Source organism: Rhea americana, unplaced genomic scaffold, assembly GCF_003343005.1.
Source record: "Rhea americana isolate MKP2758 unplaced genomic scaffold, rheAme1 scaffold_125, whole genome shotgun sequence".
NCBI lineage: Eukaryota > Metazoa > Chordata > Aves > Rheiformes > Rheidae > Rhea > Rhea americana.
The window spans coordinates 346,976-371,140 of record NW_028185317.1 but is presented as its reverse complement, the minus strand read 5'-3'; the positions used below and the strand labels follow the sequence as shown (position 1 = coordinate 371,140).

Here is a 24,165-nt window from a genome sequence, read left to right as displayed (position 1 = left end):
CGAGTGTTTTATTCATGTTTTAGTATATGTCAGGTTTACTTGACGTTGAAGAGGTTGAGAGGTAGAACAACACCTCTTCTGCAGGACTTATGCTGCAGTGGAGATARGAGGAAATATTTAGAATTCCCATGCCGTGAAGTGTTGCTAGATCTTGCTCTCTAAGAGTAATGCAATCCCAGTGTAAGAAATTGACTGGTGAAAGTGGAGCAAATGAAAAACAGTCTTCTGTTTTGATGACTCCAACATAATTTTTYCATGAGAATACTGAATTACACAGTATCATAGTATTGCTACATYGTTCTTATCTTGAAGAAACCAGTAATTGGTTCTGTTTCAACTGGTTAATCTACAGGAAAGGAAGAAAAAGTTTGAGAAGGATGGTGAGAAGTTTTATTCCATGTTGGATCGCCATTTACATTTGTCTTCTAAAAAGAAGGAATCCCAACTACAAGAGGTGTGTTTGGAATTTTCTTCAGAGTGGGGTCCAGAAGCAACARTATTGGCTGCTTATTTTTTAAAAAACAGCAGGGAAAGTCATCCCTTTCAGTCACCAGTTGAAAGTGATACAATTACCTCTACCTACAGCCTGTTCACAGGGCTGAGACCAGAGSAGGTAGTTCATACTACAGCATTGAGCAGCAGTATGGACTTAATATATCGTCTTCCTCTCTCCCAGCACCTGCTCTCATCCTTTTAATACAGGATAGTGACCAGCTGTACTGGCATACCTTGGGGTTGGCCACGCTGAGAACTGGCCTGGGGAACTGATCTGTCTGAAAAATAACTAGTTGTTGTTATTTAGCCAGCACAGTTTCCTATCTAGCTCCCAGTGCTTGCAAGGGTGGCTGTGGCAGCAGGCCCAAGGTAGCTGTGCATGRCAAGGAGGGGAGGAATGGTGCCCTTTGAGCTGATACTGCCACTGAACACTTTGCAGTTGCAAAGGAGAGCCTCAGCCCTCCCTTCAGGCCCACATCAGRGAGGAGTTGGTTCAGCACAGATCCATCAAATCAGTTGTCACATCAAGTTAAAAGCATCTTTGCAAGGCAAAATTTCTGTAACCTGTGGTAATGAAGGATGTCATGTTGTCCTACATAGTCACGTGAATCTGGAAGCGCTGGTGTCAGGTCACAACAGGGTCAGGTGAGAGGATCATGATGCTGGCCTTGTCTTCACCTATGCAGGGCTGTTGGGAGAAAGTAGAGAGGAACTTAAGTTTTTGGTAGATACCTTTCAATTAAAAATATGCTTAAAGAAAGCCTTGTCCTTGCAGAATGGTATGAAGTTCTGAATTGGTAAATGAAAGGAAGCCAAAAAAATAAAAACAAAAAGATAGATCTGAGAAAAATGGTCACTCTTTCTTTTTGTTCTGTGTGGAGAGTTCAAAACCTGTGTTGGACAGATTTGTCAGGCTTTTTCTGAAGTGAGAACTATTTTGACAGACAGATGCTACTCAAATATTGTCAAGCTAGATGTAATTTTTTTCACCTCTCCCTTTTTTTCCAGGCTGACCTCCAGGTTGACAGAGAGAGACACAATTTCTTTGAGTCCTCTCTTGAGTATGTGTACCAGATCCAGGAAGTACAAGAAAGCAAGAAATTCAGTATCGTTGAACCGGTAGGAGCTCCTTTTCTTTTGGTTCCTACCTGTTTCGTACTGGGATATATTGACTTGCTGACAGTGGCAGGAAGGGGTGGATTCAGTCTTGAGAAGGATTCTTGAATTCCGATGAAGTGGAAGGCAACCCTGCGTGTTTGGATTGCTGCTACTCGAACAACCTTTAGTGGTGCTTCCCGGAGCACAAGGAAGCCGCAGACTTGTTTCTCATCTCTGTAAGTCGATCCGGAGGAACAAGTCAGGCTATAGGTAGCTGCAGGTCTTGTTATGAATTATCCTGGACACCTTGCATTTGGTAAGCAGTAGTTGTCCTCAAAAGGAGAGAGCTGTTATCTGGTCTGCTCACCTGTCGTGGCACAGGTTATAGCAGTTGCAGTTCGTGACAGTGTAAAAGGAGCCTGCGAATCTGTGCGCTGCACTGATGAGTGAATGGCTCTGCCCTGGCATTGTACGTAGTAAAGCACGGGGAGTGAGAAGAGCTGCTGGGTGAGCGATCCAGAAGTCCGTCCTTGTTCCCCCCCTTGGGCCTTTCATCCCAGGAAGTGTTTTACTAAGGCAGATAGTATATTTGTGAGAGATAGACCAGGCTTTATGGGGCATTACGATCAGCAAGTCATGCTAAAACTCACGTCACTCATCTCCAGAATTGTAAGAAAAGAAAGATAGTTCTATATGTAATTTTCGAAATCCTGCTCCATGCCTATTTTTTCTCTGACTGTAAATTTAGAAGAGGAGTTTAATCCATAACCTTTCCCTCCTTTGCAGGTATTGGCTTTTCTCCACAGCCTCTTTACTTATAACAACCTGACAGTTGAACTCACACAGGATTTCCTTCCTTATAAACAGCAGCTTCAGCTCAGTCTGCAGAATGTAAGTTCCTGCTCAGCTCAGACATTTTTTTGCATGTGATTTCTATTCTCGTTTATATTTAAATGCATCTGGTGGAGAGGCTTTTCCATGTGGAACGGACTGGTCATGTCCGTAGAGGGAGATGGAGAGGAAGTTATTTTTTCATTAATTTGAATATGCATTTGTTTTCCTCCTGCAGAGGAGAGACTGCAGGCGCTACTAGAATGTTTTTCAAAAACCATGGATTCCAACCAGAAGGGGCTATTATGATCGTGTCATTTAACCTTATGCTTAAACAAGCATATGTATTTCTTCCAATAGTTCTTCCATCACATTTTCATGTGGTAGAAACTGTACATGGCTTTGAAAAAAGCATCCAGTCTTGATGTTAACAGTATCAGCTTACTACATGCTTTGGTAAGCTGTTCTACTGGCTAAATATACTCACGGGAAAAAATGTCCTGTTTTGAGGAGTTTTTGTCTGTTTTTTACCTTCATTGTCCTTCAAGGCTGACCTTCATTTCTGTGGAGCAGCAGCTATAAATCTGTGCTAAGCCAAGTTTGCTGCTGACTCATTAATTGGTCTAAGTAGTGTTCCATAAAAAATGCCCTGATTTTATACTATGTGTTGACGTAACTCTGTTTAAAAATGATTCCATGCCAATCATTGTAGCATGTTTTTTAGAGGAATTGACACCGTAAGTTTATAGGAGAATACACCTATTATCTAAATAATAATGCAAACAGGAATTCAGGTGCTTCCTCCTCCACCTAGCCTTAAAAGTGCTGTATTTCTGTTATTTAAAGAACAAAGGTCTCTTCCCAGTCACGGGAACTCCTCAACATCGTTTCTGTATGTTAAACCTAGTCTCTTCAATGACCTTTAAAAGTCTAGTTCTCTTACAGCTTGCATTTTCATGTGAATTTTTGGGACGACTTCCAGGTTTTGTACACTGAAGATCGATACATTTCTGCCAGAGCACCTAAAACCTGAGGCTGAAATTTTGGTTAGGAATATTTGAAGCTCCTCTTTGCTCATGTTCAGATATATTTCTTTTTTTTTTTTTTCTTTTCTCCTAACAGACAAGAAATCACTTTACCAGCACAAGAGAGGAGTTGGAAGACCTGAAGAAGAGGATGAAAGAAGCCCCTCTAACCTGCAAACTACCTGGGCAGCCAACCATAGAGGGTTATCTGTACACTCAAGAGAAATGTAATTGCTTTTGTATGCACTGAATGTTTTATAGAAGCACAAGCCTCAGCTGTAGGCTGTAGGTTTGCAGAGCTCGTTAGCCCTGCTCAGCTGTGCCTGACTTTCAGTTAGAAATGGTCAGACCTGCCTAGACGAGGCATAACTGTGGGTTGCAGGTACCCTGGGCACTTACCTCCTGTCAACCCAGTGCCTCTAGCTGTACACAGGAGGTTTCTCATGAATTACTGGTAGCTTTAAATGTAATGCAGCTAACAGCTTTCTGCATGGTGGGACGAAGTATTCTCAAGATTATGTGAACCATATAAGCAAGGAGGTAGTTGTCCTGTGTTTGAATTAGATGAGATTTATTACTCTGTTTTAGAGATGGAGAGACCAGAACTCTGACAGATTGCACCTTGGCTACATTTTGTCAGAATAAATCTGGTGTCCTGCCCAATATTCTCTTCTTTGATAAGGATTTCATTTTTAACCCACCTCTGTGTATGCAGTTTCTGGATGATTGCAATACTGCTATTTGTACCTCTTGCTTCATCCAGTGCCAAGGGTTTCCTTTGGGATGGAGTGTTGGGTGCCAAATCTTTATCATCTATTTGTTTTCATGTAGCTAGTTCACTTGTAGTTAAATGCACCTTTTGTTCAGCAAATCAATGCTCTTGATGCTGGTTTCATAGAGGGACTGTGAGTGTTCAGTCTCCATGTTCACTCCAGATGTCCTTTCTCCCCACTTTTGGCAAAGATAAGGGTCTGAGTGAGTGTTGGTATTTGAGATTGTCCAAGTAAATTAATTTTATATTAGAAAGATTCCAAGAACGGATGTCCATGGCAGGCCCGTAGATGAAAGAAACCCTTGCCTGTGGAGTTAGCTATCTCAAGTCACTATGTAGAGAACTACAGTTTAGTTCCGAAAACCTCCTCAGGCAAAAATAAGTCAGAAAAGCTGTTCTTTGTCCTCCTGTGAAACTGTGGCATTTTATGTCCTAAAAGTGATTATTCTTGTACTCCCACCAGCTGGGAGCTATTATAGCTGTCATGCTAAGTTAAGCATGTTTCTGCCTTTCATTTTAAGAGATAGTCTTCTTTTCAGCTTTCCAGTTACCAGTTACACATTACTACACACAGTGCAGGCAGCTCATTCTTCTGGCTACTTCATAGTTTGGCAGAGAAAATTATTATTTACATTATTTCCCTCATTACTTTCACATCTTCTGTGTTGCATGTCATTTATGCAGTGGCTCTGCCTTGCAGAGTCTCTGATGCTCCCATGCTCTGTGTATATGAGCGTAAGCCAAGTTTTAACCGATGATGAAATCCTGCTGATAGCAAAAGTTGTTTTGATTCTTTGCTGAATCAAATCAAATCAAATTCAGTCTCTTACAAATACTGTTTGTAATTTTACGTGGTCGTATGAACATGAATGGTCAAGGGACAAAAGCCTATATACAGAGGATAAAGCCAGAGCTCTGGCCTCTGAGTCTACAGACAACTTTACGAGCAGTTAATTTTTGGATTATATATACATATGTGTATGTATATGTATACTTGTATGTCTGTTTATCCTAAAACATATATGCTATAATTTTAGATTACAAATAAATGTTGCATGTTCCTGCATGATAATGACTGTATTTCCTGCCTTTTGTTAAATAAGGAAAAGAATTATTCCTGACAAGTGCAACTTAAAAAATATAAATATATATATCAATTGGAGCATTTCATACAAAGTGGTTTGGATAAGACAACAAAGAGGAGTGAAAATAAATCTTTGTGTGATGTAAATATGCACTTTAGGGTGTTTTAAAGATGCTATTGTCTTTCCTGCCAGCTTTTCATTGACAGGAAAAAATAGTGGCATCCATTTGAAACAAACATTCAAGACACGTAGGATCCTGCTGGTGTATTTCTTGGCTAGACTTTGCCAAACTATTCTGGCTTGCAAACAGAGTCTCACAAATGTCTTTTCATCAGCAGCTTTTTCTGAGGGTATTGGATGTGGTTGCTGCCCTGTGCTCATTTTCCTCACTTCTAGCTTTTGCAAAATTGTAAATAGACATACTATTGAACGAGACTTCTCTGTGTACCCTGCTGCAGGGCATACTCGTACACTTTGGTGTTACTGTTTATGGTGGGTCACAGCTAAGATCCCCAGTCATGATCAGACTGCCTTTGTTACCAGAGAAATACAACCTTGCAGCAAAATACGACCTCTGCTCCTGCAAGCTTCTGATCAAGCTAATGCTCTGTCTCTATTGACTTCGGCTTTTCTTGTATTTCTGCAGGGGCATTGGGCATTTCTTGGGTGAAATATTATTGTCAATATGAAAAGGAGGCAAAAACATTAAGGATGACTCCCATGGACCAGAAGCCTGGAGCTAAGCAAGTGAGTTGATTTCATGGAGCAATGTCTGCAAAGACTGACCCCATCATCATTTTTGAACTTTACTCATTCTATTTTTCTCCTTATATGAGCAAATACAAGTGCAAATACCATGTCTGGAGCACAGGTAGGCCACTCCCACTGCAGGAAACCATAATTTGAATGGTGCTGGTTTGAAAGAGTGTCGGTAGTGAACTGAATACTGAACTGGCAACTGTGGGTATAGAAGGGCTCTTGCTAGCCACAGAGCAGACAGAAGGACTTTGTGTCCGCTTTTCCTGACAGCCACTTGTATTTGTGGTGCCAACGTGAATGAAACATTTCTGTGAGGAAGAAGTTTCATCTCCCCCTGCTCCATAGAAACTTAAGTTATTCTGATTTTGCCAGTGGAAATTCCAGTTAATATCACTTGGCCATGGCTCGAGACAAGCTAACCTGTATGTTTCTCCCTGCAAACGAGTGGTGAACCTACAGCCTGATTTGCATGTGCCTCTGAGAGTAATTGCAAATATTTGAATTACTGGAGGTATTTGAATGCTTCCATTAGCTCTATCTCTTTCTTTGCATTTACCTGTTCATACAGTCACTGGTTTGTGATTTTGATTTCTGTTCTTCAGATTTATTTACTTATAAGTGGGAGCAGTGTTAGGAAAGGAGATGGAAGAAGTTGCAGCTCTAAACTGTGCAGTAAAGCAACAATTTGGGGACCTGTTTCTTTTACAAAGGACTTTGTTTTTTTCCAGTAAGCGATTTATCTGAGAGTTCCTATTGTTCCTCAGTTTAATAGAAAAGGGGCAGGATACAGTGTTAGATGACAGACTGTGGCTCAGAATACAGCAAATGAGTCCAGCTGAGTCCACCCGTCCTCATCTCTGCCATGGAACGACATCCCCTGGGGACTTCCAAGTCATGCATGCTGTTTTCCAATTTGTGATCTCATGATCTGTGTTCTTTGGCAGCCCCTGCACATTGCAGCAATAAAATAAAATGTGTTTTTTGGGAGCCCTTGGCAGAGTCCTTGGCAGAGCAGTGTCCAGTGTATTGACTGGAGAGATCTATTGTCATCTACTTTGTAAAGCTGTCTAGTAAAACACTTTAATGCAGGTAGGGGCTTGTAAAAATGTAAGTTAATATCCCTCCCAAACTTCTGCAGTCGGGTAGTGTGCACCTTCAGGCCACAAATGGCCATACAACTTTAAATGTAGCAATTATAAAGAGTGCTCTTAAGTTTGAAAAGAAAAAGGGGGGGGGGAAGGGGGCAGGGAATTATCATCACAGTGTACAAATCAGGCATAATCTTGCAGAGGACTGGTGTCTTGTCCTGTATCTGCTTGATCCACTCTTGTCAAGAGCCTAGCAGACTACAGCGAAATGGCAGTCAAAGTCTTTAACGCATTGCAGGTTGCACATTCAGGGCCAAGGCCTGATTGGTTTATAAAATTTCCTAGAGTGTCTCTTCAGTTTCTGCAAAGTAATGGAGACCTTACAGAAGTGTTATAAATTAACTGCTATTCACATTTGCTGTAAAATAAAGGTCTGTTAAAACATATGGCCAAACCTCTGCCCTGCAATATTTTTCATCAGTATATATCTACACTGGTCAGGTAACATTCTTCTTTTTAACGAGGTTTGGGCCATGGATGTGGATATTGATAGCACTGATTAACCCCAATAAAAATTAGGACCCAACTATGTCATATGATAGACAAGCATGATCCTGGTTTCTGGTCTCAGAGAATAAGTGATTTCCAAAATGTTTGTTTTAAGCAATCTTTCTGCCCTGGGGAGGCACATTGCTTGTTGCTGAGATACTTAGCACTTGTTTGCAGGGTAATCCCATGAAATCTAGAACGTTTTGCTACTGTGGAGAGGAAGCCTAGTTTACAAAGCCTTTGATCTCTGTCTTAGTTGCAGCTTTGTTGAATAGTGAGAAGGACCATCTGTGGTCTCTCTGCAAATGCCATCTAATTAGCAGGACACCTGCTGAGAGCATGCAGTCATGGCTGATGTCTCTGTGGACAGTGCCATGCTTGTTTGCAGCTTAAGAGTGCTGGAAAACCTTAAACTCTCTTTCACATTTCTTTCCTCTAATCCTGACTTTAATCTTTTTATTTTCTAGGGCACTTTAGACTTGACACTGAAATCCTGTGTAAGGAGAAAGACTGATTCTATAGACAAAAGGTTTTGTTTTGACATTGAAACTAATGAAAGGTGAGTCAGAAGGATAACTGCATTTTGATTGTAGTACTGCAGCAACAGAAGGGTGTCCTAGGATGAGATTCATCTCATGACATCTACTTTTAGACATCTCCCTATGTTAGACTTTCTTCTTAGGATATGTGAATCACATCTTGAAGTGCCCTTTTCTCTCCATGAACTGCAAAAGAGTAGTACCTCATCTTGCTCAGAGGAAGGTGTCTGAATTTGAACAGATGAATCCTGCTATAGGGATCTGTGCAAGGAATGTTTGCTTTGAGTAGCCAGTAATCCCTTCTGCGTGGGCAGCAGTATTGTGCTGGGGTAGAGGTAGTGCTCTCTTCTCCTCTGTACTCCAGGTTCTCTGTCTGTTGGGTGTTTTATCATGTCTTTCCAGTCCTGTGAAAGCATGAATAGCCTCTGTGGGCCATCAAGAAACTTGCAGTACCGTTGCTGGCACTGGGTGGCATCCTTGCCCATATATATTTAACCTCACGTGTATATGTGTTTATAGATAACCATGTTGTGAAAGATTCTCCCTGTAGGTTAGTTTTGCCTTCCACACTAGCAGTGTGATTCTGTTCCCACTGAATTTGATATTTTAGGTATTATGGGACAAGAGTAAGAGTCACAAGAGAATGAATGTCATCAAATACATGCACTGTGAAAGCCTTGTTATGTGCTGAAATCATGGAAAAGTAACAGGAGATAAATTACGGATAATCAGACCCTGTTTTATCATAAAAGGATACACAACGGAAACACTGTTTGGTCTCTTATTGCCTTGGACATCCCACTGACTTCTGCAGTTTATCTTGTATTTTCTCCTTTCTGTTCCATACCTACTTTCCTTGCACCAGCCTATGGTTCAGTGTTAGGGCATTTCTTTCTTCCCACTAACAGACTTAAAATGATCTTGGATTTTTAAAAGTTACCTTGAGCACTGGAAGTGGGATAGACATGACTCAGAAGTAAGTTTCAGCACTTTTTGTCTGTATTTAATGCCATTAATTTGCAGTGTTTTGAATTATATAACAGTGCATCAGAATACACGTTTTGCAGCATCTTAGAGATGCTTGCATGTGTAAGACTGGTAGAAAAAAGAGAAAGATCGGCCCACTAATCACAACATAGTGTGGTTAATGACAGTAGCTAAGGTCTCCATCAGATGTATGCTGAACTGATGGTGTCGTATCCTTGTAGTTTACGTTGGCCAGGCAGCTTGAATCTCTAGACAACTTTTTTACTCAAAGTGAGATCAGGTGACAGAACAAGCACAGAAAACCGAAGTCAGCTGAGTACATAAATGTGTAGAGCTGGAGTTCATTAGCACAAAATGGCATGCAATATAACCCCAGCCTTAGGTTTCACTTAGCCCTTTCTCTTACTGTATTAAGTGCCTTTACCTGCTGCTGCTAGAATCCTTGGTCTGCAAATCTGCAAATAAAGAAATAGGATTTGGTCTGTTCAGTCATATTTAATTGTCTCTAATGGCATTGACTCTAGTGGGTTACTAGAATAGAGCAGGATATAACGTGGCTCAGTGCTTTGCACGGACTTTAACCATTTGAGTCCTACATCATTTATTTGACTAAACTGCACATCGTGATCTCTTGAGGTATATGCTGTGATGGATTTGATCCCATTACCAGGCCACGTGATCCTGCTGCTTGCTGCATTTCTTTCCTTTGGCTTTATCTATCACTCAAGAGGATCATTCTGCTTACAAGTAATGGGAATCCCTCACGTGAGGTTGTAAAGGTTTCCAGAATGCTTGGATCCAACGAAAGAAGCAGCCAGCCCAATACTCTGTCACTAAGGCCTTTAATTGTGTGGAAGATAACAGATTGCATTTCTACCTTGTGGTGAGCAGAACAAGGTGGGGCAATTGTGGGCATTATGACTAATTTGTTGAAGATTATGTGTGTGAAGATGAACTGTGGATTTCTTGGGGATTTCGTCTGGCAAGAACAGAAGTATGTATGCAACCCATTTATCTGCGTTGTCTCAGCACTTCCTTGATAGGACTGAGAGAAGATTTCTTTGGGATACTGCTGATAAATGGAGTAACGAGTGTGCATTTCCCTCTGCTAGTATTACCATCATTTCTCTGCCCGTTTAAAAATAACCTTTGCTTTATTTTCCTGTCTTGCACTGGACAAACTCTACATAGATCTGGTACCATCACGCTACAAGCACTTTCAGAAGCTAATCGAAGACTATGGATGGAAGCCATGGATGGAAAAGAGCCAGTAAGTATTCAAGGAATTGTTATACTCCCCATGATTTTCCTGTGAGACAGTGTCCTCTACTGGTGGATTTTGAGAAAGGTAAATAATTCAACTGGCAAGCTCATTTTTGCAGTTTTCACTTCCCTGCTACTGCTTACCTTTAATTTAGGGCATCAATTCAGTTACACAGGGAAAAACTAGATTTCAGACTATTTTGTTGTAGGCAGGGTTTGTAATGGGGGGATTGTTTTGTCCCTTTTAATAGAGGACAAAAGAGAGGTTGTGGAGTCTCCTTCTCTGGAGATGTTCAAGGCCTACCTGGATGCAACCCTGTCTAACCTGCTTTAGGTGACCCTGCTGAGCGAGGAGGTTGGACTAGAGGATCTCCAGAGGTCCCTTCCAACCTTACTGATTCTGTGATTCTATGATTCTAATAGCTGTGGAACTAGTCACCCTGCATGAGTGTTTGCCTTCAGCTGCTGTTGTTGATTTCCTTCCTTTAACCTGAGCAAAGCACAAGCTTCTCCAGGCAACATGATATGCAGTGTGGGAAAATGTTTCTTGCTGCTTATCCTTGTGTCTTGAGAGCTCCACATCCCTAAGCAGCATCTGCAGAGAGGGTGAATGGTGCCTACACTTGCTGAGCTGCTGCTGGTCAGAATCACACAGAATCACAGAATGGTTGAGGTTGGAAGAGACCTCTGGAGATCAGCTAGTCCAACCCCCCTGCTCAAGCAGGGTCACCTAGAGCATGTTGCACAAAATCACGTCCAAGCAGGTTTTGAATAGCTCCAGAGAAGGAAACTCCACAACCTCTCTGGGCACCCTGTTTTGGTGCTCTGTCATGCTCACAGCAAAGAAGTTTTCCCTCATATTCAGGTGAAACTTCCTGAGTTTCAGTCCGTGCCCTTTGCCTCTAGTCCTGTCGCATGGCACCACTGAAAAGAGTCTGGCCCCATGTTCTTGACCCTTCCCTTAARGTATTTGTATACATTGATAAGATCCCCCCTCAGTCTTCTCTTCCCCAGGCTGAAGAGGCCCAGCTCTCGCAGCCGTTCCTCATAGGGCAGATGCTCCAGTCCTCTGATCATCTTTGTAGCCCTATGGAGGACTCTCTCCAGTAACTCCATGTCCAGTTGTGGCCTCACAAGGGCTGAGTAGAGGGGCAGGATCACCTCCCTCGACCTGCTGGCAACACACTTCCTAATGCATCCCGGGATACCATTGGCCTTCTTGGCTATAAGGACACATTGCTGGCTCATGGTTAATTTGTTGTCCACCAGCACTCCCAGGTCCTCTGCAGAGCTGCTTTCCAGCAGGTCAGCCCCCAGCCTGTACTGGTGCTCGGGAATATTCCTCCCTAGGGGCAGGAGTCTGCACTTGTCTTTGTTGAATGGATATTTGATGGAGCAGCTCTGGGCTGTGCCCCTCATGCAAGGTTGGGGGTGAGGAGTGGCCAGTGGGATGTGGGACCCTCAACAGGATCTTCTCAGTAGTTTAAACAGGAGGCAGTTTGGAAGAACGTGGAGTGTCAGTATGTTCAGACTGGAGAGCCATTCACTTACGTAGTATCTGCTGTTCACTGGATGTTATATATTGTGTTACTATTCATAAGGGATTTGGGATTTTTCTAACAAGAATAGCACCCACCATTTATTATTATTAAAAATACAAGAAGTATTTTTGGTATTGGGTGGAGATATAATTTTTTGGACATTTTGTGTTTAAACCAGAGAAAACACCTTTGGGCCTGACTGTCCTGCTTCCAGCTACCATTTTTACAGTTTACCTATAAAACGAACAGAAGTTCTTGCTCTGCTTTTGGAAAATCCCTTTTCTAGAAACAGATACACAAATTAAATGTGGGAAGTCAGCAATCTCGTTTTTTATATAGGCAATGATATCTTGCTTATATTATAAGCTGACGTTCTTTGGGACATTGTTTTACCAGCTGTGTATGACTGGTGTTAGGTGATTTATGAGAGCCTGCATTTTCTTTTGGAAAATAAATATCAAATCATGTTGCATTATGTTTTTGTTTCTTCTTCCTCCATTCCCTCCCCTTTCTTTAGATCTACCACAGTCCCATCACGAAACAGGAGGAAAGTGAGTCCTTTAAGTTTCTGTTCCTCTAAAATATTGAAGCTGTGTTGAAGTGGGGTAACATATTTGCTCATAGGTATACTCATCTTTGGTCTCTGCTGAATGGGCTGTGTATTCCCTCCATGGGATTGACAGGGAGCTACGGATATCATTAAAAACTTGTGCGAGTCCTGGGGGAGCAGGTTGTACTACGGGAAGGGCGTTCGTCACCTTGCAAGGAAGACCTGTAGCTCCCTGACAAGGAGGGGCTATCTGAGCAGGCGTGAGAGGCCTTATCCCAAGACCTGCCTCCCAGGAATCTAGAAAAAGAGTTCATTGTGGTTTTTAAACTCCAGACCTTCGAGATTAAGGTGCTTGCTGGTCCTTCTCAAACAAGGACTGGTGGTAGTGGGGTAACTTGTTTCCTTTTTATTGCGGTGAGGCCTTATTTGAGTGAACTTCCAACTGCAAAAGTTATTGATTGTAATGTGCAGCTTTTAGGTAGCAAAAACTAGAGAGATACAAAGTTAAATTTGCAGCTAAACTCCAAAACAGCAGAGGGCAAGATCATCAATGGAAGATTTTGAGGACATTTCACATATCAGACATTAAAGAAGGAGAGGTTGTGTTCCAGTTCCTACCACGTTGTTCCATCTCTCTCTGAGCTCCCTGCTCCGCAAGCGGGCTGTAAGCTACCCGCCGCCCCTTGCAGCGGTCCGATTGGGGCTGACCCCTCTTAGCTTTCCCCTCTTTTGCAATCCGTGGCTTGCACTATCKGGGTAGGCGGGATCGGAAGACTGTGGATTCGTTAGCTGGGTGAAGGTTTGCATTCCGTGTCACGGAAATGACTGGCTAGTCAACAGCGTAACTCGCTCGCTGTAGTTAGCATACACGCGCTATTAGCAGGTGCGTAAGCCTGGAGCAGGTTAGTGTACTATGTTTGTATTACATGCCTGGAAAGAAGGTAACTAAACACTTCTCAAAAGCAAATACACTCTATTTTTAATAGATTAGAACTGGAAAGACTTCAAGTCATATTATACATTACAGTATTAAGCATTAAATGGATCTTTACCTATTCCTGTTTTAAAGCCAAGATACGTTTGAGCTTTCCATCACCGTCACTCAAAGAGAGAATCTTTATAAATGACTTGTGGAAAATGTGATTTTGTAAGATTCACCAGCACAGCCTCTACTGTGAGTGGAGATGGTCCAAACGTGTCCTGTGGATATTTATTCCAGGAAAATGTTGATTTTCTTTTTTTTTTTTTAAGTGGAAGAAATATTGACTTTCCCACAGGAGTTTTAAAATAAAAATGGCACTATGTTTTAAAATGGGAAAAAAGAAATGATACTTAAGTCTGAATTTAAGAAATATTTTACTTTAATTATAAAATGTTAATTCAAAGTCAACATTTTCAGCCAAAATTCAGTTTGAAACCCAAATAAAGTAGTACTGACTTATGAACCACAAATGTTTRAATGCAAAGTTTTCAATCAAAATTTTGTATTCTAGTAAACTGTTTTTCCAGTCAACTAGATTACACAAATAAGAACCTTTGAAAAAGTCTGTCTCTTAATCTCATCTGAAGGCCACTGTGAATAAAAAGATTACAGAGATCTGTTCCTCTCTGAAATAAAAACATATTTAGCGTTGTCATTTAGGAGAAGTTTAACATATATATTTCCACTGKACAGAAAGTTACTTCATGGTATAAGTTACATCTGTAAATTACAGTGCAATCCTGTACTATCCCAGATCCTGCAATACTTTATTTTACTAAAAATTCTGGAAAAATCACGAGAAGTATTAGTGTGAGTAAGGAAGTTGAAATAGGTATTAAAAAAAAAATCTTAAGTTTCTACTTGCTTCATGTTGCCTCTAAGACAGGCATGGTGATAGTCTGTGGTTAACTAGCTGGAACAAAACCCTGTGTTCTGGTTTGTTTATGCAGTGTATAAAGCTATAATTTTACTTTTTTAATCTAGTCAAGTAGATAAGTAGAAATTGTATGATCCACTGATGTGGAAGAACTCTAACTGCAGATATTGCAGTGCTCTGGAAATGATTGATTAATTCCTTGTCAGACACACATTCACATGTGACTAAACTCTGATTTCCATTATTATTATTAAAAACAGAAGGGGGTGGGGAGCCCGGAACTCAAAACAAATTCAAGAAAAACAGAGGGCAGATGATACAAATAATTCCTTATCATATGTTTTCAAATGCTTGTGTTTTCTTAGAGACATGTACATAATCTGTATAAAACAAATACCCAGATGCATACGTGAAGCCTGCAGTGCACTAAGTCATTGCGGGTTTTTTGTGCAGAGTAGTGCCTGTGTATGTGGTTGTCGTAGTAGTTTTCCACTGCATGTTTAACTGCATGTTGATGCCCAGGTAGCTAACAATACTTTCCTTTATTTGAAATAGTGGAGTTGAACGAGGTTGGCTTCAAGTTTGTAAGGAAGTGCATCAACGCAGTAGAAACGAAAGGTAAGGTTCCAGCAGTGGCATCCAGATATTACTGGCTTCCTGTCACTCATTTGTTCGAATGGCCTTGAATTACATTGTATTTTCCTTAATATAGCACAGTTAGTTAAAAGTCAGTGCTGTTTCATTGACTAAAGAATGCATGTCAAAAGAGCAGAAGTCATGTGCTGTATTCATTATATCTGTGAATTTTCCCTTTTTTCATTCATCAATTTTTCATCTTTGACTTAGAAAAACTCATTATTAGGCAGGTGAACTGTTTTGAAAATACTTTCTGGGTTGGAGGAAGAGGTAGAGGTCAGCTTAAGTAAGGAGTTACTCAGGTCCATGTAGCAGGCTAGTGGATGACACTTCACCGTTCTGGCTTTTCCATGAAGTATCCAGCTGGTACCGGCTTGTATCATCTGTTCGGGCAATGGGACAAAGATATTGCTTCGTAACATCTGAATTTCCCGGTTGGCCACAGGAAAAAGATACAAGTGCTTTCATTTCCAAAACCTTTTAGGACATAGCCACTCAAGTGCCACTGAAATGGAGGGTAGCAGACTAATGCTCCCCTCTAATCCTTAACACAGTGAAGACAAAGCTAGGCAAAAAAAAGCAGTTCTGTTTTCCTAATTTTGGTTAATATTTTCAAAGAATCTGCTTTAATGTGTTTGCTTTCTGTTATAATTTGAACACATTCATTTTAAAGCAGTAATGTTTCCAGATACGGTGTATTAAGTGGATATTGCTTGCCAGCTCTGGTATATATTGCACGTGTTGACTGTAATTGCCCAACACTGACACAATGTAGGCAAAGAGTGCGTTTCAAAGTAGTGATTGTGAATAGTAAGCTGTTAAGGCTAGCTATGTTGTGTTTTTAATCAAAGAGTAGAACTTCTGTCTCAGTAATTGCATTTAGACTTCTGTACGGTTGCCACCAATTACCATTTATTAGAAGAATAAGAGTAATAAGAGAATAATAAGAGAGTAGCAACTTGCAGATGTTATTTGAAGAATAAACCTGCCCAACAGTTTTATTCGGAGGTAGCATGTACAAATTTGTAGAAGGTCTGGGTTCAGAATAAGTTAGTGCTTCCCATAATAGAAATACTTACATAAGCACTTTGACACATGTGAGACTTTTCAATGAATAATATTGTTCCACTAGATGGTGCTTTTGAACTTCCAATAAGCTTGAAAAAACACTTGCCTAATGCTTTTTGGCTTTGTTATGCATAGGGATTACTACAGAGGGTGTCTACCGAACTGTTGGCAGCAATATTCAGGTGCAGAAGTTGCTGAATGCCTTTTTTGGTAAGAATTAATTATCCTGTGTGACTAGATTGTCTTATTTTTATGTTTTTAAGGACAAAGARGATTAGATTTCAAAATGAGATGAATCTGTCAAGCACAGAATTCCCTCAGGCAGCTGTTCATCTCTAACAGTTCATCTGAAGCACATCTGACCCTTCTTTTCTGATTTTTTTTCTGCAACCTACTCTTTTATCTTTGTTTAAGCCGTATTTGCTGCTGTTGTAACTTGTATTTTAAGTTAGGTGAGATGTTTTGACAGAAAGGAAAACAAGGACACTAGAGCAACAGGGACAAGCCCTTTCTCATGGTGTGCTAAAAATACTTAAGTATTTTGGAGTCACGTGCTGGGGGCATGCTCCTGCCACAGGCCCAAAGTGTGAGACATCCACCATGGAGAGATGAGTCCTTACCCRCTGATAAACCTTTATCTTCCACTGTATTAGAAAGCGCTGCAGTTCCCAAACCTTTGATGTATGGCTTGATGCCCTGGATACAGGCTAAAGTGTGGCATTGAGAGTGCAGGAGTTCTTAGTCAAGCCAAGAYGGTAAGAGATGTCCCATGGATAACAGCATTTCTTGCTAATTGTGGTGCACATGTCACATATTTGTCATCATTTCCCAAAAGTCAAAAGCAAGATTTATTGCTCATATGGCTATCTCAACTCTTTGTCCTCCGTAGAACCATATGTCCTGATTTTTATTTAGACAGTGCAAATGAGGACCTAACATGAAGGCTAATGCTCATTGATATGCTTTCTCTAGAGTACCTTGGTGTGCAGACAGACTATCTCCTAACATGCTGCTGCCAGTGAACTTGCCTGGCTAATTACATTCACAAGAAGACACTTTATTCCACAGGTCTCCACCTCTTAAATCAGCCCACACAAATTCAGGAGGACCCTTTCCCTCTTTGGGTTATCATGGAGAAGCATACTAGGAATCTGCCCTCAGCGAARATATGCCATTACTCTGATTTAAGGTGTGCTACCCAGAAGGATTGGGATACCTTGCTGTTAAATTGAAATCAGTCTTCATAAATGTCAGATTAAGGCAAAAGCCAGTGAAAGAATTTGCAAAATCCTAAACTGGCAAGTWGCTGTGAAGGCTTAAGAGGACTAGAAGTGGTAGAAATGTAAAAGAACCAATATGTCTGTCTCCACAATGCATCTACAAAGCCTGTAGATGTGTATCRCTCCAGTGTTGTCAAAGCAGAGAGYGCAGCCTGCATCATCAGCCTGCTTTCGCCAGGGAGAGCTTTTCTTGGGGGGTTCTTTTCACTGAATCTTCACTTTCCCAAGGATGTGTCTTCCCATGTCCAGTAGGAGATAATCTTGATGCTCCTGCTCCAGGACTATGTCCCTTCTTCCCTCCCATTGCTGCTCAGAAACATATTTGACCCTCTAGAGGGACTTGTCCCTCTGAATATTTGCAAATTTTTAATCCAMTGAGGGGACGGAATGTTCTTTCTATAGAGAAGCCAATGTATAGATTTCTGTTGTAAGCCTTTCTGTACAGCGGATCTTGTGTTTTGTATGAATGTGTAAATTTGTAGGCAGTCAGACAAAGAATAGGTTAGTGTTGATGAGCTGTGTGGCTTGTTATTGACTAAGAACATAACAGTAATGGGTCATTTAGGGGTTCACAATGGGTTTGAGAGGGGTCTGCAATCTGGTATTTGATAATTCCATTATTTCCAATGGTGTTGTTCAGTGTAACTTCATTGACTTCAGTGCAGTGTCTCCTAAATTTACATGAGAATTACAAAGAAAATGAAAATGTGCCCTTCAGAAAAAATCTAACACTGTGTATTCTAACACCATTTAACACTGTAGTTCAGTGTTGTTTCCATTTATAAGATGCATCTATTGTCAACTTCTCAGGTCRTGTCCAAGAAAGGGCAGTCACCAAATACCTCCACTTATCCATTGTAGAGCAAACAGAGTAACTGCCCTCAAATGGAATATCATGTGTACCTGAAAGAGGTTTGGGGTGAACTCTCTGTGCAACACGCTGTGGAGGTCAGAGYGTTGTTGCTCAGCAGGAAATGCCCACAAGGGCTAAGGTTTGCCRTGCAGCTGCGATGTTCCTGCGCCCAGATGTGCAGCGAACGGGCAGGGGGTGGCTGTGCGATCGGCTGCCAAACCCACAGGCGGGGGCAGGCCTGTCAAATACCCAAAGGCCAAACCGTTCTCCATGTCTTGGCCGGGAGAACCGGAGTACAGGGCAAAAAGTATGTTTATATGGGTATCTGCATGGCTTGGGCGTAAGCCAGCTTCCTTCAGCTCCCTGTGTAGACATCTGATATTGATGTACCATTCAAGGGCTGTTACTGCTTTTACTATTGTTTTTTATTAAAAACGGTCGATTTGTGCTGACATATAGCTTTACCAGATTCCCAGGGAGTCGCAGCTTCAGACAGCTATCCAGTTACTCTTGCCTGATGACTAATTACTTAGCCTAAGTTTCTATTGCTTCTTGATTCTCACCCTCCTGTGAGTAGCTCTGTGTTTTTCTCTTCTGAACCCTAGCAGTGGGTGGCTTTTCATTCATTAACATGTGCTGGTTTGGTTGACCACTTGCCATCCCACTATGTACAGATTCTTCATGGTGGAAAGTCCAACAACACTGAGTAAAATATCTGATGTACAAGAATTCCTTCCTGAACCTTATTGAGGAGCTAGATTTTTGTCTCTARCCCTATTTCTATTTTAAAAATAAATCATGCAGTTTGTTTCTTTAGTCTAACTCCCCCCTAACCCCCTCCCCCAAACCATGTCCTTTTTTTCGTTGTACCACAAAAACGATGTGGTTATTCAGTGAGGGTAAATGTGAGCAAGATATTATTCCATATTGCTTTACCTTCTCATCCATGCTCCTGCCTTTCCTTGCGCTAAGAAGGAATACTTCCAGCATAGCCTTAAAGGGAGTAACCAAGAATGAGAGTTTGGAGCTGGACAGTTGAAAAATTATTTTGAATATCAGGAAGCTTATCTTACCTCTGTTCGAATGTGTGGTTTCTACCACTTCCCCTGAGAGCAGTCTTGAATATGCTGGGGAAAAGTAGAGAATATGCCTGCACTAACTTTCAACTGCTACTTAAATATTATGTTCTGCTTCTTCCTTTGCCCTTAATTAGTATTGCTGTCCTCATCCCCAAATACCAGCCCTTCTGAAATGTTAATGCTGTTACTGTTACTCTTCTTTTCCTGACCATGAGGAATGATCAGCTATCTTCAGGTACTACCGTAGCTTCTTTTGCCACCAGAGAATAACCTGCCTGTTGAGTTTGCTATTTATAACGACCTCAAAACTGACCTATTTTAAAGCCATTTTGTTCTTTCTCGAGATCCAAAATGTCCAGGGGATGTAGATCTCCAGAGCAGTGACTGGGACATCAAGACAATTACCAGCTCACTGAAGTTTTATCTCAGGTAACGTATCGGATTGCACGTGCTCAGAGTAGGCAAAGGGGCTTGAGACTGGTGGTGAAGAGCTGAGTAAAGCGCCAGATTTTAACATACGGCTGCTGGAAATGGAAAGGAAGTGACAAAAGGCTTTAGAAAGGGATATCATTTTGGTTTTTTTATGGGAGGAAGTGTGGGGGGGATATACCTGTTGTAGAAATGCTGTGTCTCATGGGAAAGGCATTATTTAATCTGATTTGGGAGGAGATGCTGCTTGGAATCACTAGAACTGGAGGGCAAACAGATTTCCTTTCAGTTCTTCAGGCGTAATCACGCCCAGTCACTGCTGTGCCTTCTAGCACTCACTATTCTTTGTTTCTTGCAGGAACCTGTCTGAGCCTGTCATGACGTACAAACTCCACAAGGAGCTGGTCTCGGCTGCCAGTAAGTTGCACAGTTTCTCTGCTGATAGCCCCTCACACTGCCCTTCCTTACCCACACATGAGCTACATGAGTTTTGATTTTTTGTTTGGTGTCAATGGCTCCTTAGAGCACAGAGGAAATTTTGAAGGTGGCATCTGGGCCCACCCAAGCTACAAGTGTAGCAGGGGATGTGATCTTCCCTGGCAGGCATCTCCTCTTTGTGCAGAGACTGTCAGGCCAGCTGGATGACCCTAAGGCCATTCTGCCACTTGGGATTCCCAAAGTTTGCTCGGAAGCTAGTGAGGAAGGAAAATGATGTGATTCACCTGCGAGGAGGAAGAGTAGCAAGAATGTGATTAGAGAGGCCAAGAGGCAAAATGGCAATGTCGTGGTCGCTTGTGCTCGGAGCCACGGGGCCTGAAGCACAGCTGGCCAGTAGTGCTGTGCGTGGAGGAAGCATATGCTGAAGTCACCTATCAGCCTGCCCCAGGGGTATCCAACTGCTTTCTGGCATAGGAACAGAAGAGACCCTCTCTTCTGGTGTCTTGATTTTGAAAGGAAGGTGATGATCTTTCTTCCTGTCTTCCCTTTGATACTCCAGTGCACTTCCCTATAACAGGGTTTCAKGCTTTGAGAGGTTTTGGCTACCCAGGGGATATTAATAAACATAAAAGCAAATCGGCCCAAGAATCCTAGGAGAATCGTTTTTCAATAGTATCAATATATTTATTTTTAAATCTGTGGGGTAATATGATGTAGATCAGCAGATAGTTAGGTGCTCCCTTTGAATTGTGAAATTTGTCCTGGGATGTTGAATCCAAAGTATCTGCTGGTACATAAAATGCATTTTTCTGCTGCAGCTCTTGGGATGGAGTCACAGCCAGTATGAATAAGCAAAGTAACATGGCTTTCCTAATAGGGCATGGTCAGTGCTAAGCTAGCCCAGCTGTCCTGTTGTTATGGCTCTTTGTGAATAACCATAATAAGTTTAAACTAGCTGCATCTTCAGACTGTGTTGAGAGCCAGCATGTTAAGATGGAGACAAGGGCAATACAGGGAGTTAGTAATCTTCCTATGAAGATTACCCACGAGAGTGCTGGTATTTGGAAATTTATGGCACATACTGCCMTAAACTGTTTTGGATGAAAACATCCTTCATACCCCCATGTGCTCAGCCTCTCCTTTAGTTGGAGCCTTGGAAAATTAGTAACACTTGTTCTTTCTTGTAAAGGAAAATTTTCCACCAGCCTATGATTGTGCTCGAGACCAAGATTTATTAGTTTCAGGACTGATTAAATCAATGATGGCTGAGTATGTGTAAAACCATAATCCTTTCCTTACCCTCCCTCAGCAACTTGCACCTTTAGGCTTTCCAGCTACCAAGATCCCACATTATTCTTTTCACACCGAGTATTTTATTGTTTCTTGATTATTTATGCTTCTTAGGGTGACCTCTTTGGGTCAGGGACTCCATTTTTTTCAGGCAGTACATTTTACCATGTTGTTCAGCACTATGGCTATCTGGGCTGATAAGAGATTCATTAAACAGGCCAGAGAGAATGAACTGGTCTTATTCCCCTGGAACTGCCCTGGGCATGTTACAGCTGAGGTGTGGATGGGAAGTACACGCCTGTGCCCATCGTATCTCCCTAGCCCTATACTYAGAGGAAGAATCCAGCCCTGAGCTCTCTTTCAAGTGTGATTTCTCCCTCTTTCCACTTCATTTTGTTTTTCACAGTGCTTACCCTGTTGCTATGTAATACCATGTTCCTTCTGCTTCCTATCACTGGATTTGGCAAGCCAACCTCACATTCTAGAAGGAACAGCATCCACAGATTTCCTTCATTTTTACCTTTCTTTTAGGTATTTACTTTAAAAGTGACAGGTACAATCTTTTCTTTGTGTTACTTCTTTCCAGAATCTGAGAACCTGGATTACAGGCTGGGAGCCATTCATGCTCTGGTCTATAAACTACCTGACAAAAACAGAGAGATGTTAGAGCTCCTCATACGACACCTAGTCAAGTAAGCAGAAAATTTTCGCTAAAGCCAAACTAAGAACAATAATGGAGTCAGCAAAACAAGCCTAACCTTTTCTGTAGTAGGTTTGTAAAATTCTATCCAACACTGTCCTCCTAGGAATTTATATTTAGGCTGCACAAATGGTGTGATTGTCCTTGCTGTCCACTGCATTAACTAATGTTTSTCCTTCCACCTGCCAATTTCATCCCCTTTCTGACAAGTGCCAAGCAGGAAATAATTTTGAAATGAAAATACAGTCTGGCAGAGCAGAGCTATACACACATCGCCCCTCAGTCCAGTGAACAAGAACATTAGGTCTGGGGTTTGGAAACAATTGTAAGACCTGTGCCCGTGGGCTGAACGTGGGTTCAGCATATTTGGGTTTCATCTCCAGTTCTGGGGGTTCAATATTGAGTCCCTACAGTAGCATGAAGGATTGAGTAGTTCACGTCTTCAGAGCTTGCTTACAGACCTGATGGTACTGGACTCCTAGCGGCACTGCGGAACTGCGTGTGCACTGGCTTCTGCTTGTGAGTCACCAAAAAAATCGGTTACTTGATGACTATGGCACCAGCACTGCTTTGGGAAATAATATTTTCCTGCCTTCTTGTCTTGCCAGTTATGAAGGCTCAATGTGGAGAATCTGCTCTTCCCACCCCACCCAGGTGTGTGTGTGTAGGGCGGGGGGCGATGGAGAGAGAGGCTTCTTGCCATTAGCTGCCCTGAAGATCCTGGCTGGGATACATTTCTAGCCTTTGCACATTATGTTATATATATTTTTAAAAATTTCTGCCAAGTGGCAGAATTGAGCATGTTTGGCTTACAGTTTGATGAAGCTAACACTGTTCTTGTGGTTATGATGTTTATTCCTTAAAGTGTTTACACTTAAATTCTGTCCCCAGTCCCCTTCATGCTAAAATAAACCACTTTAATACCAGAGCTACAGGGCAAACCCAGAATTCATTAGATTTCAGCACCAGAGTCACTCTCCTCTGGTCCCAGAGATCAGATTTTATTCAATTTTGAAAACATATAGAGTCCATGTTTAACTCAACAGTTGGTGCTGCTCCACAGGTCTGCATATTACTCCCAGATTTGAAGTCCATTGAATAAAGACTTCTCTGTTCGCTGAAAACTATGGTTCTTTCAGAAGGAATGTGGTGTAGAGATTTCTTGAAACCCTTCAAAGGTGTACTCCTTACATTCGGTTCTCCTCCTTAGAAGAGAGGAAAATTAAAGCCAAAAGTCAGTTTTGAGTAAATAGGATATTCCAAATTAAATGATTCCTTTTGTCTATGTTGCACAGATGGCTTTTATTGGTGCAGTTAAAAGAGGAGTTAGAAGTTTGAAGGGATGAAGTAACAACGCTGTCAGCATGTTGCACTCTCAGACTGTTGTCCCAGCCAAAGAAGGTGCATGTTGTAGTCAGAAACATGTTTTATCTCTGGTAGGGTTATGAAACAAGTTCTATTGGAACAAAATGAAGATAATTGAATGAATGACTCTCGTCGTCTCTTTTAAATTGCTTAGAACAAGATATATCTTCTAAAAAAAACCTGAAACTATTCCTTCTTTCCCTCCTCTCCACAGCGTATGTGAGCACAGCCGAGAGAATCTGATGTCACCGTCTAATATGGGGGTAATATTTGGACCTACCCTCATGCGAGCACAGGAGGACACTGTAGCAGCAATGATGAACATCAAGTTCCAAAACATTGTAGTTGAGATCCTCATCGAGCATTTTGAAAAGGTATAGATGGCAGTCTGAAGGAGCTCATCCATAGAGCTCCTAGATGTTCTGTCATGTTGATGCAAATTGTTGCTCTGGCAATAATTTAAGAAATTTGGCTCCTTTTTCTGGATTCTTCTTAGAGGGGTGGAATTTTTTTATAATATACTGTAATGTACTGAAATGCATCAGAAGGAAACAAAAAGTATAACAGATATGTGTTCCTTACTGTT

General features: G+C 41.5%; 1 protein-coding gene across 1 annotated transcript in view; it reads left to right on the top strand.

The window, feature by feature from the left end:
- OPHN1 (oligophrenin 1) overlaps positions 1 to 24,165 on the top strand; it is a 90,849-nt gene that overhangs the window by 52,606 nt on the left and 14,078 nt on the right. The window contains exons 6-19 of the mRNA XM_085325997.1: positions 353 to 454; positions 1,504 to 1,614; positions 2,380 to 2,484; positions 3,547 to 3,676; positions 5,953 to 6,053; positions 8,170 to 8,261; positions 10,420 to 10,498; positions 12,550 to 12,583; positions 14,997 to 15,059; positions 16,281 to 16,355; positions 19,702 to 19,786; positions 20,145 to 20,203; positions 22,101 to 22,206; positions 23,794 to 23,953. Of these exons, the coding sequence (XP_085182123.1) occupies positions 353 to 454; positions 1,504 to 1,614; positions 2,380 to 2,484; positions 3,547 to 3,676; positions 5,953 to 6,053; positions 8,170 to 8,261; positions 10,420 to 10,498; positions 12,550 to 12,583; positions 14,997 to 15,059; positions 16,281 to 16,355; positions 19,702 to 19,786; positions 20,145 to 20,203; positions 22,101 to 22,206; positions 23,794 to 23,953 (1,302 nt within the window). The remainder of the gene's footprint in view (positions 1 to 352; positions 455 to 1,503; positions 1,615 to 2,379; positions 2,485 to 3,546; positions 3,677 to 5,952; positions 6,054 to 8,169; positions 8,262 to 10,419; positions 10,499 to 12,549; positions 12,584 to 14,996; positions 15,060 to 16,280; positions 16,356 to 19,701; positions 19,787 to 20,144; positions 20,204 to 22,100; positions 22,207 to 23,793; positions 23,954 to 24,165) is intronic.